Source organism: Orbicella franksi, chromosome 11 (assembly GCF_964199315.1).
Source record: "Orbicella franksi chromosome 11, jaOrbFran1.1, whole genome shotgun sequence".
In the NCBI taxonomy this organism is placed as follows: domain Eukaryota; kingdom Metazoa; phylum Cnidaria; class Anthozoa; order Scleractinia; family Merulinidae; genus Orbicella; species Orbicella franksi.
The window spans coordinates 14,398,319-14,412,140 of NC_138155.1; the positions used below are offsets into that span (position 1 = coordinate 14,398,319).

The 13,822-nt window shown below is 36.8% G+C and overlaps 1 protein-coding gene across 3 annotated transcripts in view; it reads left to right on the forward strand.

The window, feature by feature from the left end:
* Positions 1-10,155: 10,155 nt before the first annotated feature.
* LOC145460274 (coadhesin-like) overlaps positions 10,156-13,822 on the forward strand; it is a 31,019-nt gene continuing 27,352 nt past the window's right edge. For all 3 annotated transcript variants that reach the window (XM_081445028.1, XM_081445024.1, XM_081445025.1), the window contains exon 1: positions 10,156-11,691. In XM_081445028.1, coding sequence (XP_081301154.1) covers positions 11,598-11,691 — 94 coding nt within the window. In that variant the 5' untranslated portion in view covers positions 10,156-11,597. The remainder of the gene's footprint in view (positions 11,692-13,822) is intronic.

Consider the following 13,822-nt stretch of genomic DNA (forward strand, 5'->3'; position numbering starts at 1 on the left):
TCAGGAACAAAACTTACAGTAAAGCAACAAGACTTTGCCTCACCATGCAATATCAATAATTTTGATGGCATCGAAAATAGCAGAGGCTGACTAGGGTCCTTTAAGAAGCTGAGGACCCGACAATTACTGTTATGTCTCAAGGCCGTGGCTCCCTTATACATAAAAAAACCTAATATTATTATAGTCTTGCACCTCTCTAGCCCCCATGTTAGCAGGAATAATTTCTACATGTGGACAACACTTAAATAGGAATGACAATCTGATGTATACTCTCTCACAGATGGCTTTTTATTTCTATTAAGTTTTCTCTTTTTTTTTCCCTTGTATTTCATTGTAAAAGAGTTAATAATTAAGATGACACTCTGTGTTGTCATCAGGAAATATATTAAATGTGGAAGGATATAACAAATGACTATACTGCAATAACTTCATTTAAGCTTATCATTTTTTGTACGATATTTCTGAATCAAATCTTCCGAAGACCTACAGTGTATAATTAATAAACAACAACAGTGAGAGGTGTTCCAGATCCTCCAGATGAAAAGAAAAAAACAGGAAGATTTCTGGGTCAAGGCTCAATTCTTTCTAGTCACTTTTACACGGAGCAGTAAAAAATATGGTCATCCAAAGTCAATTGAACCGAATTGAGTTTACACTTTAAATGCTTCACTTACCCAGGGTAAAAGAGTGACAAAAGTGGGCCATTTCTCCAGCAAAAATCACTGTTTGCATTTTACTTCCACATTCGACCAACTGTAAACGTTTGAATTTCGTAATTGGACGAACCAACTTGCAGCATAATGTTTAGCTATCCTTTCCGTACACATGATGAAGCCAGGTATTCACAAAATCTTATACACTTTACGTGGACTGCGCTACTGTTACTATCGAGAGCTAAGGTACGGAAAATTCTCTGTGATCAACTCTCAGTAAACATGGCCGCCAGGGGAATGTTTGGAACACGTGACTTAGTTTGGCCCCGTGACTAAGTACGCGAGCTCACGCGACCAACTCGCGCTCACGCGAGTATGATTACTCCGACAGGTGTTTACAAAAGACAAGAAAAAAAAACTAAACGCCAAACTAATACTCTCCGAAATATTTGAAGACAGTGATTTATTATCGGGTGATTTGAAATCACCCGAACACTTAGCAAGAGAACTCGAGTTTTCGTGGCACAGATATCTTGTCTCTTTGAAGCATGGAAACCAGTTAGCGGCGCAAGGGTTACTGGGAGAATCAAAATGGCGGAGAGCAGTGTGTCTGGTATTGATATATCAATTTCTAGTATTTCGTTGTGAAAATGTCGTTCTGGGCATTTTTAATTTCTCAGGTGGAAACTAGTGAAAGTTTGGAAGGTGTATATTTCCTGGTGGTCTGATCAACAAAACCTTCTAAAAAGAATCGATTCACTGTATAAACTGCCACGGTCATCAAAGTTTTCTGGAACCTGACAAGTAGTTGGTGAAATTTGACAGGACGTGTTCTTACGAAGGAACTTAGCATGCGCTACTCATTATGGTATTGGAATATTTTGTCAGACTGAGGCAGGAGAGCATCAGATCGATTGGGTCCCTGAAAAGGACTGAAATTGACAGTGGAGATGCCAAAAATGGCAGATAAGTCTACCAAGATAACCATTTTTATAATTCGGGAAGCATTGTAAAATAAATGCATGTAAAGGAGCTAAATTAATTTAAATTTCCCTGTTGTTTGAATAATTGATGGAAAATATACAAACACTTCAAATTAAATAAAGATATCTTAAATTTAAATTTTTTGTGATTGTGAATATATTTTTATTAGTTTTGTTTGATTTTTTTATTGTGATATCTTCACTAATATTCATGCTACCTTGCTGGTGTCTATTGCTATTATTATTCTTATAGTAGTAACTGTTCAGTGTTGTCGTAATCCTTTCTTTAATAGTATTTTTTTTAATGGTTTAAAATCTGGTCCGGGTTGTTCGAAAGCCGGTTAGCGCTAACCCAGGTAATATTTTTTTTTGAATAGAAATATCTTTCACTGCTTATGGCTGTGTAGTTTTAAAATGAATCAAACTCAAAACTGAAAGGCAAACAACATAAACAGAAAACTTTACCGAAAAGTTACAAAAAATGAAAGTAATCAAAATTCCCTCCAATGCTGGGTTAGTTTAATCAGGCTTTGAACAACCCAGCCCTGGATATTTCAGACTGTGGTGACTTAATTATGTACCAGTATTGGTACAATATTGGTTTATTGCAAGAGATATATGGAGAGACTGTTGCTAAGTTTGAATTTATAGCACTGAAAATAAAGTGAAATAAAGTCTCTCCAGGTCACCTTAAGTCACCTTAAATCGCCTTAAGTCGCCTTAAGTCGCCTTAAGTCGCCTAAAATCGCCTTAAATCGCCTAAAGTCGCAATGTTTTTTTCTGCCAATTTTGCTTAAGTCACCTAAAGTCGCCTTAAATCGCCCAAAGTCGCCTTAAGTTACGGCGACTTAAGGTCCCAGAGTAGGCCTATCACCCCAGGTTTTTTGATGTGAAGCTTTTCCGTTGGCGGCGTAAATGGCTCAGCACGGATCAAGTCCAACCTAGCAGCTCAGCGCAATTCAAGCCTTGGAAGAATGTGGTAATGAATTCTTTCCGAACATAAACCCGAGCGAGTTCAACAACTAACAACTATTAACTTATCCATTGTTAATTTTATTACCGTCTCTTTAGGAAGCGAGATTTTGCAATCCCCGTTTAGAAATGCTAGTTACGTTTGGCGCCGCTGAGATTATTGGAAATTTGTGCTAAAAATCAAGGAAATGCTGTTTCTGAGGACCTAAAATACCAAACTTTTCCGGAGGAGCATATATGCCCCCGGACCTCTCCAGCACGCCTCCGGCGCTCGATTGTCATTTCAATCGGGACAGCGATACTACAAGGGAAACCTACGCAAAAATGCTGGCTGCGCCCCTGATGGAGAACTTTATTTTAGTTTCTATTGTTAGGTGTACTGCTTAAAATAATGTTCATCACTCGACGATAAAATGCTATTTTAACTACCGCCGAGAATATCATACACATGATTTACCAGCGTTTTGCTGGTTATCTGTAAAGTATTACAGTATTAACTTGTTCTTAGTGCTTTGTACAAAAAAAACCCAACAATTTCTTCTCTGGAAAATACGGTTATTCAGCTCGATCAATTGTTTCTCTAATTGTTTCTCTAAACTTAAGACTTTTCCAAGTCAAAAGATGGTGAGCAAGTCATTATGATTATGATCATGATCATCTTCATCATCATCATCCTCCTCCTCCTCATCATCATCATCATCATCATCATCATCTTTATTTAGCTCTTATTAACCGAGCAGGAGGTCTGTATGGCAGAATCTTGACCGAGGTCGTGAGTACAGACCGAACGCAGTGAGGTCTATACACACGACCGAGGTCAAGATTCTCCCATACAGACCGACCAAACCCGGTTAATAAGATGTTTATTTTATGGCAAACGAGAAAAATTAATTCGTTTAATGTAACTGGTTTGTACTAGCTGACAGTTTGCCTGCGAGCGGCGATGAGATGAACTTGAGATAATTCTGCCAAAGTTTGCTCGTCCTCTTTACTCTTTTCTCATCAGGCTTTTTGGCACCTCCATGAATAAATATTGTTGGAAGAAAATAGTCAATAATTTTTGCATTTTAGTTTGCGACTTTTTCTCCGCAGAATGTAACCGGTCTAGATGCCGGTCTAGATGAGAAAATCTAGACCGCTTTCAATATCGATTTCAGCCATTCAAATGCGTGAATTCGGTAGTACGTGAGGGCTTTTTCTTAAAAGATAAAGTGGTCGAATTTTGCCTCTATACCTTCTGACAGAGAAATCTTTGTTTTGCAATTATTGTCTCATTAGCAAAAGCGATTCAGTTTCTGATCAATTTACCACAATTTCAGTTCAGAATATTGAAAGCGATTAACTGCCCCGAGAAATTTGAGAGCGCATGTACAAACCCTTTTATGCCACACGGTTTTACACACTCAAAATTTAACAAAGCATGAATGGGCTCATTAGCGCTTTTACCACCCAGAAATATTTCGAATGCCAATATTTCCTCCAATATTACACCGAGAGAGCTAAAATTTCATAATGTACTACGTTTGACAAGCTCTTCAACAATATGGAGTCAATAGGTCACTTTCGAGTCGCCTTTGCCTCGGTGTCAAAACGAGTCTTCGTGCGAAACCACGGAACATTTAAAACTTCGTTCTTATGTGCTACATGTTACAAGCTGCTACAAAAGTTTTCTGGCACAATGACAATTTATATCTGGAAAGAAAGTTAACAGGGGGTTCAAACACTTTCTAAATGTGGGTAGCAGTTAGTTTTAAAACATTAATATATATCTATAAATATTTCTCTCTACAGTTTACGTTTGCATAGCGGAGCTAATTATCAATTCAAGCTTCTTCCTGAAAAGTGACTTAACAGTCCCAAGAGAGTTCACATAGTACAAATAGTGGAAGGAAACTAACATAGCCAAATAACGGGGAAATTCCGGCATCTGTTTGCAATTTAACCAAGATGGACTCTTTTGCACCAATTTTTCAGTTACACCAGAACATACAAACACTTTAGATCTTTAAACATGTTTGTGCTTTGAAGAGCAGTTTCACTTCCTGCTAATAAATTTTGAAGTTTCCTATGAAATCCCCACATGAAAACGTAAAAGGCTATTACCACTGCGTTGAACGAGATAGCGATTGCAAATTCTTTATGATCGTCATGACCTCTTGTTATTACCTTAATCGTATCTACAACAAAATTCTCGATCGTGATTGTATCTCCTTGCGGGTGTCCAATTACAGGTATCCAATTACACTTGTTGTAATTGGATACCTGTGACTGGATACCCAGGTGATTCACACGTCAATTACGCGCACTTTAATGGATTCCTTCTTAATGTTTCCTCAAATCAGCCAATCTCAAACCGTAGTAAAACCATAACCAAAACCAAAGTAATTCCCTGATTACCATCGACAATCAGTCGAAAACCACAGTGACTCTAACAGGTGGCTACAATTTTTAATTGACAAGCCCTTACTATTCCTTCCCTATAGGACCTGAAGCTTTTGCGAAATGCTGTGTTCAACTGGATTTGAGGGGAAAAGAATTATTCACACCATAGGCTACCTGATTTGAAAATGAGTCCTCAAGCTCAAGATAAAAAGTAAAGTACTCGGTAGCATATGTTAAAAAATCAGGACTTCTTTCAACCACCAAATCGCATTTACTTATAACTGGTCTCTACAGCCAAAGTAATTCTTTTAGATGACGCATCAGTAACAACCTGTAAATAACATTTTCAAAACTCGTCAGTAATTCATCAAGTTAAAACAAAGAGGTTTGGATACCTGGTCTCTGTCTCTCGTGTTTGATATATTACGTAACATTACCACTCAAGATGTTATATCGTTTAACTATCTTCAAGCAATACGATTTCATCGCTATTTTCGTTTATTCACAGCTAACTGTTGCGAACTAAAATTGAAACAAGTGGTTATTTCGTCAAAGAGACTAACTAATAGTATTCTTAGATAGGCCTAAAAATTTATCTTGCCTATGACTCGAACTTTGACATGGTGTTGTGAACAGTTGAACAAATTTCAATGACTGCGCAAAGAGCTACGATATTCTGGCAAATGCCTACAACCTTTAATTATATCTTTATAACCCTTTAAAAAATGGCTGACAAAAGGCGCACAGTGAATCACCACGAGCAGATTTTTCTTGATTATAAATTCAACTCAAGGAATCAAAAGTAATAGTATTATTATCATTTTACGATTAATAGAAATAACAAATGTAACAAACACTTGTGAAAAAATAGTTCGTGGAAACTGACGCGGCGTTTCGTTTCGGTCAAGGGACTCTTCAAAGACTTTTCCGAATTTAACAGCAAACTCGTTGAGTGTCGCCCTCAAAGCTCCGTTTGCGAATTCAAGATGTTAGCAGTCTTAAGTAGAAATAACATCGAAATGTTGAAAAGTTGGATCTTAAGAGAGAAAAAGAGAGAATGACAATGACATGGAGGTCTAACTTAGAGAGTAGAATATTACGTTGTGCTCAAAAATAACTTAATTTTTGAATTTTGTTTAGTGACTGGATGTTGTCCGAGTTTCTTAAATTATATGGCAAAATTGAGAGTAAAGGTTACTTATCTTGCAATCTTCAACTTCAAGTTAATTGAATTTTCCCTAAGCAGTTTTTGGCTCTTGCATCAGTAAAATATTGCTTATAAGCCTCTTTAGAAAAATCTTGAGTCAGCGTCATCCAGTAGAGCGACAAAACATAAAATACAGTTGAACATGAAAACTATTATCCACTCTTGGGATACCAAATTCTGTGCACAGTGAGAAGATTACCTATCTCAAACGTCACGTCACCACGATTATGTTCTTGTTTGATATGAAATTCGCTCTCCTGTTATAAACCCCTTCAACCATTTCTGATAAGGAAACACCCAGTAACAAAGCGCTGAAAGCTGCACCTCTACTTAATAATTAGATTATTCGCTCTCGATGCATTCCACCGTAGGAAAAAAGATGGCGGCTGTACATTTTACCACAATGCCTTGCAAACCTAACACAGCCTAAAAGGTACAAGGAAAGCCAGATTTTTACAATATTTGTCCCTGTATTAAGGACATTAACTAGCCTAGGTTTGAAGATTTTATAACGTTTCTGCACGTTTTTATAAACGTTGTTAAGAATTTCATGCGCTAAGAACTATGGGTAAATGTACCAGTCGCCATCTTTTTTCTTACGGAGGATTATTACGAACAGAAATCGAGAGCGACTAATTTATTACTCTTTTTAATATAAATCTTCTGGAACCCCCTCGAAAGGTAAATTATATAAATCCTAATCACAGAAACCTCGGAAACACAAAGAAGCAGCAGCTATTTTCTTTACAAGCGTACAATGCTGGACAACTAACTATCCACGACAAGGCATGTAGTAAGTAGCTTAGCCAACAAGGGACAGAACGCTAGCAGATTGGCTAAAAATCGTTAAGAAATGCAAAAACAAAATAAGTACGGGTTGTTGACATAATTATGGCACGATTAAGGAAATGTACATGTTGATAATTGCAGTAAACAGTTTTCTTTCTTTCGCTAGCAGTCTTCTCTTAACATTTCCATAAATAAAACCCACATAAATTACTATATCCGATATTCTACTGAGCATTCCTATTTGCTAAAATACGTTGTGAACAGAACACAGTTGTACTCTTTTTTTGACATTTAATAAGTATAAAAATAACAAAGGAAAAAATGCATTTATATTATATTTTATATGGAATTCCCTATAAAGTGCTTTTGAGTACTATCTCTTTTAGATTAAAAAAATTACAGTTCAAATTGTCCCAAGCTGTAAATGGTGGAGTGCTATGGATTACACTACTTTCTCATACTTTCATAAAGTGTAAAATGGTCGCTTGTCTTGAAATAATGTGAGCGGCCTTCACAAGGCAAACTTCAAAAAGTTAGCAAACTCATTCCTTCACACGTCAAACTCGCGTCAAATCACAACACACGGTAATTTGTAACATGGCCGATTTGGTGCAGTGGCACTCACGTAAAACAATGGAACAGAAGAAGAGAAGAGAAGAAACAGAAAGCGAGAAAGGTTTGGACGAAGCTCAGTTTGACCGTTAGCTCTTCCATTTTCTTTTGTTTGTTTTTAGTATCTTTGAGGTGTAGACTACAGATTTATTTATTTATTTATTTAACATTTCTTTATACACGGTTAAAAATCATCAGGTAATACTAATATTTAAAATTAATACTAATAAACTACTAATAAACAGTCCATGCTAAATACTAAATGCTAAATGAAAGGTCCCAAACAGCCGGACAATTGTGAACCTCTTCAATAAATTTAAAAGTGGCCTCGCGTTCATCTTGACTTGCGTCCGCCATTTTGTGAAGTATCATGCAAATAAATCACGTGAATTGAGCGCGTGTTTTGATTGGTTGACAGTTACCAACACATGTTTGCCAGTCGTTCACGCGTCAGATACGAGTTTATCAACATGAAAAAGTTGGTGAAAAAGTTGGGGAAAATAGAGGCAAGTTCTATTTGTCGCCAACAGTTTGCAAACGTGTTTGCCGACTGTTTTTGTGCCGTTCACACACACCAACTTGAGAATGCCAGCACGACTTTGCCAACTTTAGTTTGCCGTGTGAAGGCCGCTTAAAGCGTATTGAAGTTCTCTCCCTGAAAAAAAATACCATGAATACGATTTATTGTTAAACTACAAAGTATATTTTTCGTCCATAAAACATACAACCGCTAACTTCAAAAGTTTTTTTCCTTCCTCGTAACTTCCTTCTTAGTTTAGCGACTTCAGTCTGGAGCTGTACTCGAACTCAGTCACGGTATTTTGAGATATATTGGCCACGTATAAAATTACCTGAAAAAAAATAGTTTACTAAGGTAGTAAAACACCAAAGAGATAATATCAAACCAGAAACGAACAAAGATGGTTAAGGATGGAGAAGATTGACACAGATTAAAAAAATATAGGCAAATTTTTTCAAAATGCGCAAACCGTAAATTAGCTCCTTTAAGTTTATCAGCTATCTGGACAGAACTGAAAACGCCATCACCTGCAAAGATTGTTCGTCCCCCACTTTTTCCGGACGTTTTTACATTTGCCCTTTGCGCGGGAAATCGATTCAAGAATAGAGACACGTCGCATTTTCACTGTATTCAGATAAGAATATCAATACGCCACAGGTCAGCAGATATTTGTTAGATCTGTCAGTCTGTCAGTTAGATTAATTTAAAGGAGAAAACTTATTGAAAACTAATTGACTAACAGTACATTCAATGACTGTGCAAAGTTCAAAGTCTGTGTTCTATTAATTGTTTCGTCATGATTATTTGGCAATAACGCAAAATCATCAATCTTACATGACAATAAAATTAATTAAATATATTACTTTTTGTTGTTTAAGAGAGTAGACTCTCAACGTTCTTTATGCGAGAAGCAATTAAGAATGCTTTGAAGTCCAACATAGTGACCCTTTTAAAAGCCACATTGTTTGGTTTTTCTGTACATTTTAAACCACATGGATGTTCATGTTATAAAACTACCCCCAGCAACTGGTCAAGATTCTCCTCAGAGTTTTCCTATTTTCGTTCGTCCTTAAATTAGCTTCGAATCGCTGAGTGCACTCGTCAAAACGTTTTGTTAAACCATACATGATTCCGACTAAACTGAAGCGTGTTTTACTGCTGCACGATTAGCTAGTCACTTAAGGGTTTATTGTGTTTTCATAACGTTCAGCAGAGAGGTCTTCCGAAACTCCCGCAGGGATTACGCCGCCCTCTTCTGCGTTAGTCTCAACCTCTTTCTGGAGTCCGCAAAGGAAACGCCAGTATAGTTTCTTACTCAGAACGAAGCATCCCAAACTACTTTGCCTTGCGGGAGCATCAAAATATTACTTCACGTTTTCTCACTTCCTTCGTGAAGTACCAGGCCTGTTATAAGTTGAAAGGAAGAAGAAGGAATTCAATATGAAAAAACAATCACTGTTATCAGCGCCGTCGAGTACTTTGTGTAAGTGAGCCGAACGTGACCAAAAGTATATCGTTAGTCTGATATTACTATTGTCTCACTCAGGCCAGCTGTAAACAATACAACATGTATGGAACATTCTAGGAAATTTCCATGATTATTTATGTAACTAATTTGATCAAAATATATATAGCATTCGAAACGTTTAATAATTCCGCTTCTTCGCGGTTAACTTAGCTTAATGGCTACATAGTTTGCATGGGAAATAACGCGGTGATTTTAAACCATACAAGATTTGGTCAAACTTCTTTGCAATCTCATCATGTCTACATAGTTTACATGGGAAATATCTCGGTATTTCATATCATGCTGCAAGATTTCTTTGCAATTCCATCATCAGCTTAGTTTATTCAACCATTAAAGGACTAAGTTTTAGGTCAAGTTTTTCGCTCGAAGAAGCCTCCTTAGTATTAAAATCTTAGGAATATAAGATGACTTATACAGTTTTACCGATCATATCAAAACTTGAAGAGATAAAATTACGATAAAACTTTATAATTAATAACTGATTTATTTATATTCTTTACTAAGCCCGATTTACATTTTCCTCCCAAGTTTGGAATGTTTGAGTATCTGGAGGATGGTTATTGAAACTTTATTGTTTTTCATACCCTTTGGTCAGGCCTTCTAAGCTAAAAGCTATTCCTAAATTCCATTCACTGTACAACTTTATTTCATTTGCGGTCTCGTAGTTCGTCTAGTGGTTCGCGGTAACGACGCAGTTTCAGACCTTTTCACAACCAGGCATAGCCTTTATAAACTGTATATATGGGTAGGCCACCTTGTACCGACCCCCAAGACGGAGGAAAAAGGCTAGTGATATTATGGTTTTTGAGAAGGCAAAAAGAAAAGTTGCATCTAAGATATCAGGTTAAAGAGAGGGACAAAAACACAAACCAAAAAGCCACGACTTGGGGAATAAAAGTACTGCAGGGAAATTATTTATTGGCCATTAAGCGAGATACATGCTAGTTACAAAACTCAGGAAGTTCGTCACTTCTCTTTGATAAAGTCTTGCCGAGTCTCTGAAAAATTGAATACGATTAGTGTGGTTTCCTTTCTTTGGTTAGTACGGTTTCCAGGTGACACACTTAATTACTTGGGATCATTCAACCGTGAACGTTAGGTCGCATTAGGAGAAGAACGTTCTGGTACTTTTTAGTTCTCACGAATTGCGGCCAACTGAAGCAAAATTTGAGTTAATGTACAAAGAACCCCAAAGACCAAGGGCTTAAGCTAAGACATTGTAAAGAAAAACGACTGAACACTGCACAAAAAACCGAGTTTCTTTCCCACGAGAAACTGCTGTATAATATTGGCCCGGCATTTCGCAAGTTCACGCAAAGGGTTTATTTCAGGTAGCCATTTTTCACACGTGCCATAAAGACTCGTGTCCATTCATTTCCCTCCGTACATGAGAAATGCAAGCGTTTTACTATCTGACAAGATTTTAAACTGACGCTGTATCATAAGCACTGATGAACTTTCTACGGGACGTAGCCTGGTATAAAGGCCAGAACGATTATGATAAATGCATTGTTTGATAACTAAGATCAATTATCTGTAAACGACTAAATTTCAATGGACTAAGTAATCACGAACCGGAAAATTATCGAAAATTACGGCTTTTCGATCTTGTAAAAATTACCTGAAAAATGTCTGCAAGACTGCTTGTAATGGAAAATTACATTTTCTTTTGGTCTTGTATAGTTACCGATGGATTAATAATGCTGCAGCGACACACTGAAAGCCGCTACAGAGGGGGCAGTATTCCATGTCAGTAAAGAAATGACGTCACGTTACTAACGTCACAAAAATTTACACTTCGAAGTATGGAATGTGGTTAGCTAAACAAAGGAAATCTTTATAAGTTACATTTAAGGCTCTCTGGGCCAGTATTAGCAGAACGAAAAGAACTTGGTACAGTGCGGAGCTAAGACTCATATTGCTAGCGAAGACTAGGCTTAACGGGTTGAAAATGCTTTCCCGTTGTGGGAACTGGCTTTTACTTTTGTCACTTTTAACAATACTAGGAAAAACAAGAAGTACTTATCACAACCCTTACAATTCAGGTAAGAGTGTTTTAATTCTTTTTTTGATGTCTCCGATCAGTTTTACACCTTTTTTTTTCTTCACGGAAAGCAACTTGCACATCGCAGGGATTTTTGGCATCAAAAGTGATTTGTTATTTTTTTCGGTTGTAATGCTTTCAACGATGAACTGATGGTTCACGATTTTGGCTGCTTTTGCGGGTTATTTAACTTAAAAAACTCTTACCAGGCTTAGCATGGCCTTTCAAAAGTTAATTAAATTTTTCCCTTATTATTACTTGTTTAATAACCCCCGGAAAAGAATAAATGTTTCTGTCAACTCATACATATTTCGTTCAAAGTTATGGCCGTTTCTAATTTACTTCTTTTTTTTCTGACTAAAGATAGCTTTTCGGTTTATGTTGGAACTATCATTGGAACATTTCCAGCGACATACTTGATCTCACTTGGTAAACAGGAATATACTGCTCTTAACAGATTTTGCCACGTTAGACCTAAATAAACGGACATGCCCATTCTTCTCATAGGTCGATTACTTCTCCTAAGTCAATTTGTAGGTCCGTGTCATCTGAAGGCTAACCATTATAAATTGAAAAGACATTGGCAGACAGGGGAGGGATTGCATTTAGTATAATACCTAATGTGTTTGTGATATTACATTTGTGGTGAGAAGGTTTTCATAAATCTTGATTTGACTGAACGACACAGCTCAGCTTGGTTTTCATAAAAAAAAAAAAAATTGTCAAAAGATCTATGTAAAAGAGTGTATTGTAGCTTAATTGATCATTTTAATTGAATTAGCGAACAAGATTTTTCAAATATCACATAAGCTACAAAAGTCATTATTTTCATTGCCCGTGTTTTTTCGTATTGGCCATTAAAATATATTGGTCTTTTAAAGCACGCGACAACAAAATTCTGATGCATGGCCTCATATCTCCAATAAAAGTCTTATTTAGCAGCCTTTCTTAAATGCGTTAGACATATTTGGTGAACGGTATTTTGTCTATTTTACGAGCCTGTACGCGAGAACTATGAACATCCAAAACCTTTATCTGTTCCACATTATCCTCGCTAGACAATCACTGATATTATATTAAATAGACACTTTACCTTGAAATATCAGTCATTTTTCGCAACAAAGCCGCAAAATTTTCGTTCAGGGTAATTTTTCCTGTGTTGCCTGATATTTTGTTTGTTATCTACCAAGAATTAAGAAGTGACAAAGGGGATTCTTGCACGAAATCTGTTAAATGGCATTTTTTTTTTTTTTTTTTTTTTTTTTGGCAGAAATTGAATAAACTCCTGTTTAAAAAGCATTGCTATACAAAATATGGGCCCTCTTTCTTAGATTCTATGTCCGTCTCCGTATCGTTGTGCCTTAGGACCTCTTTAAGTCACGTTTACCAGGCAAGATCTCAAAAATATTAGGTTCAGAAATGTAAAACACTTGGCAAGACTTAACGAAAAAGAAAAATTTGACTAAATAAACTCTCGCAGTGAGCTATTAAGACGAGGAAACCAGAGAAAAGTAAGCATTTTTGATTAAAAGCTCAATTTGTGAGAATACATCGTTAATTTGTTTGCGCTTTACTTGTAAAAGCACTTGTGAATAGTATTTAGTTTTCTATGTCAGACAAGTTGAGCCCTTCGTGTGCTAATTGTTTCACTGAAGGAAATAGCATTGTTTTCCATGACACAGAGTCTCCCATTCCAACATTTCAAACCTCAGCTAAATAAATTAATATAATTCTTTCTAAGTCTTTGGATGAAACATTAATGCTTATAAGTGATAGACTATTTCCATGAACGCTATCGACCAGTAACTCCATGCATGAAGGCAAAAAATGTACTCACGTTTTGTGGACAACGGGAAACTCGCTGTTCTCACGTCCGCGCGGAGAGAGGACGGCTTCCTGCCGAAATGTAAGAAGTCTACCGGAAAATGATTTGACTTCCGATCGCCGTCGCCGTCGGAAAAATCTGCGTTGCTAAAGGTCCCTATTATGTTTATCGTGCGTAACAGGGTGTTTCAACTTTTCAGTCTTTAGATGAAATCGTAATGTTTAGGTGCCTTCATGTTGTAATGTTTTTAATGCTGCACAAGATTCTGGGCTCCAGCTTTAAGGCTGTGGATGAAACTCTAACATGT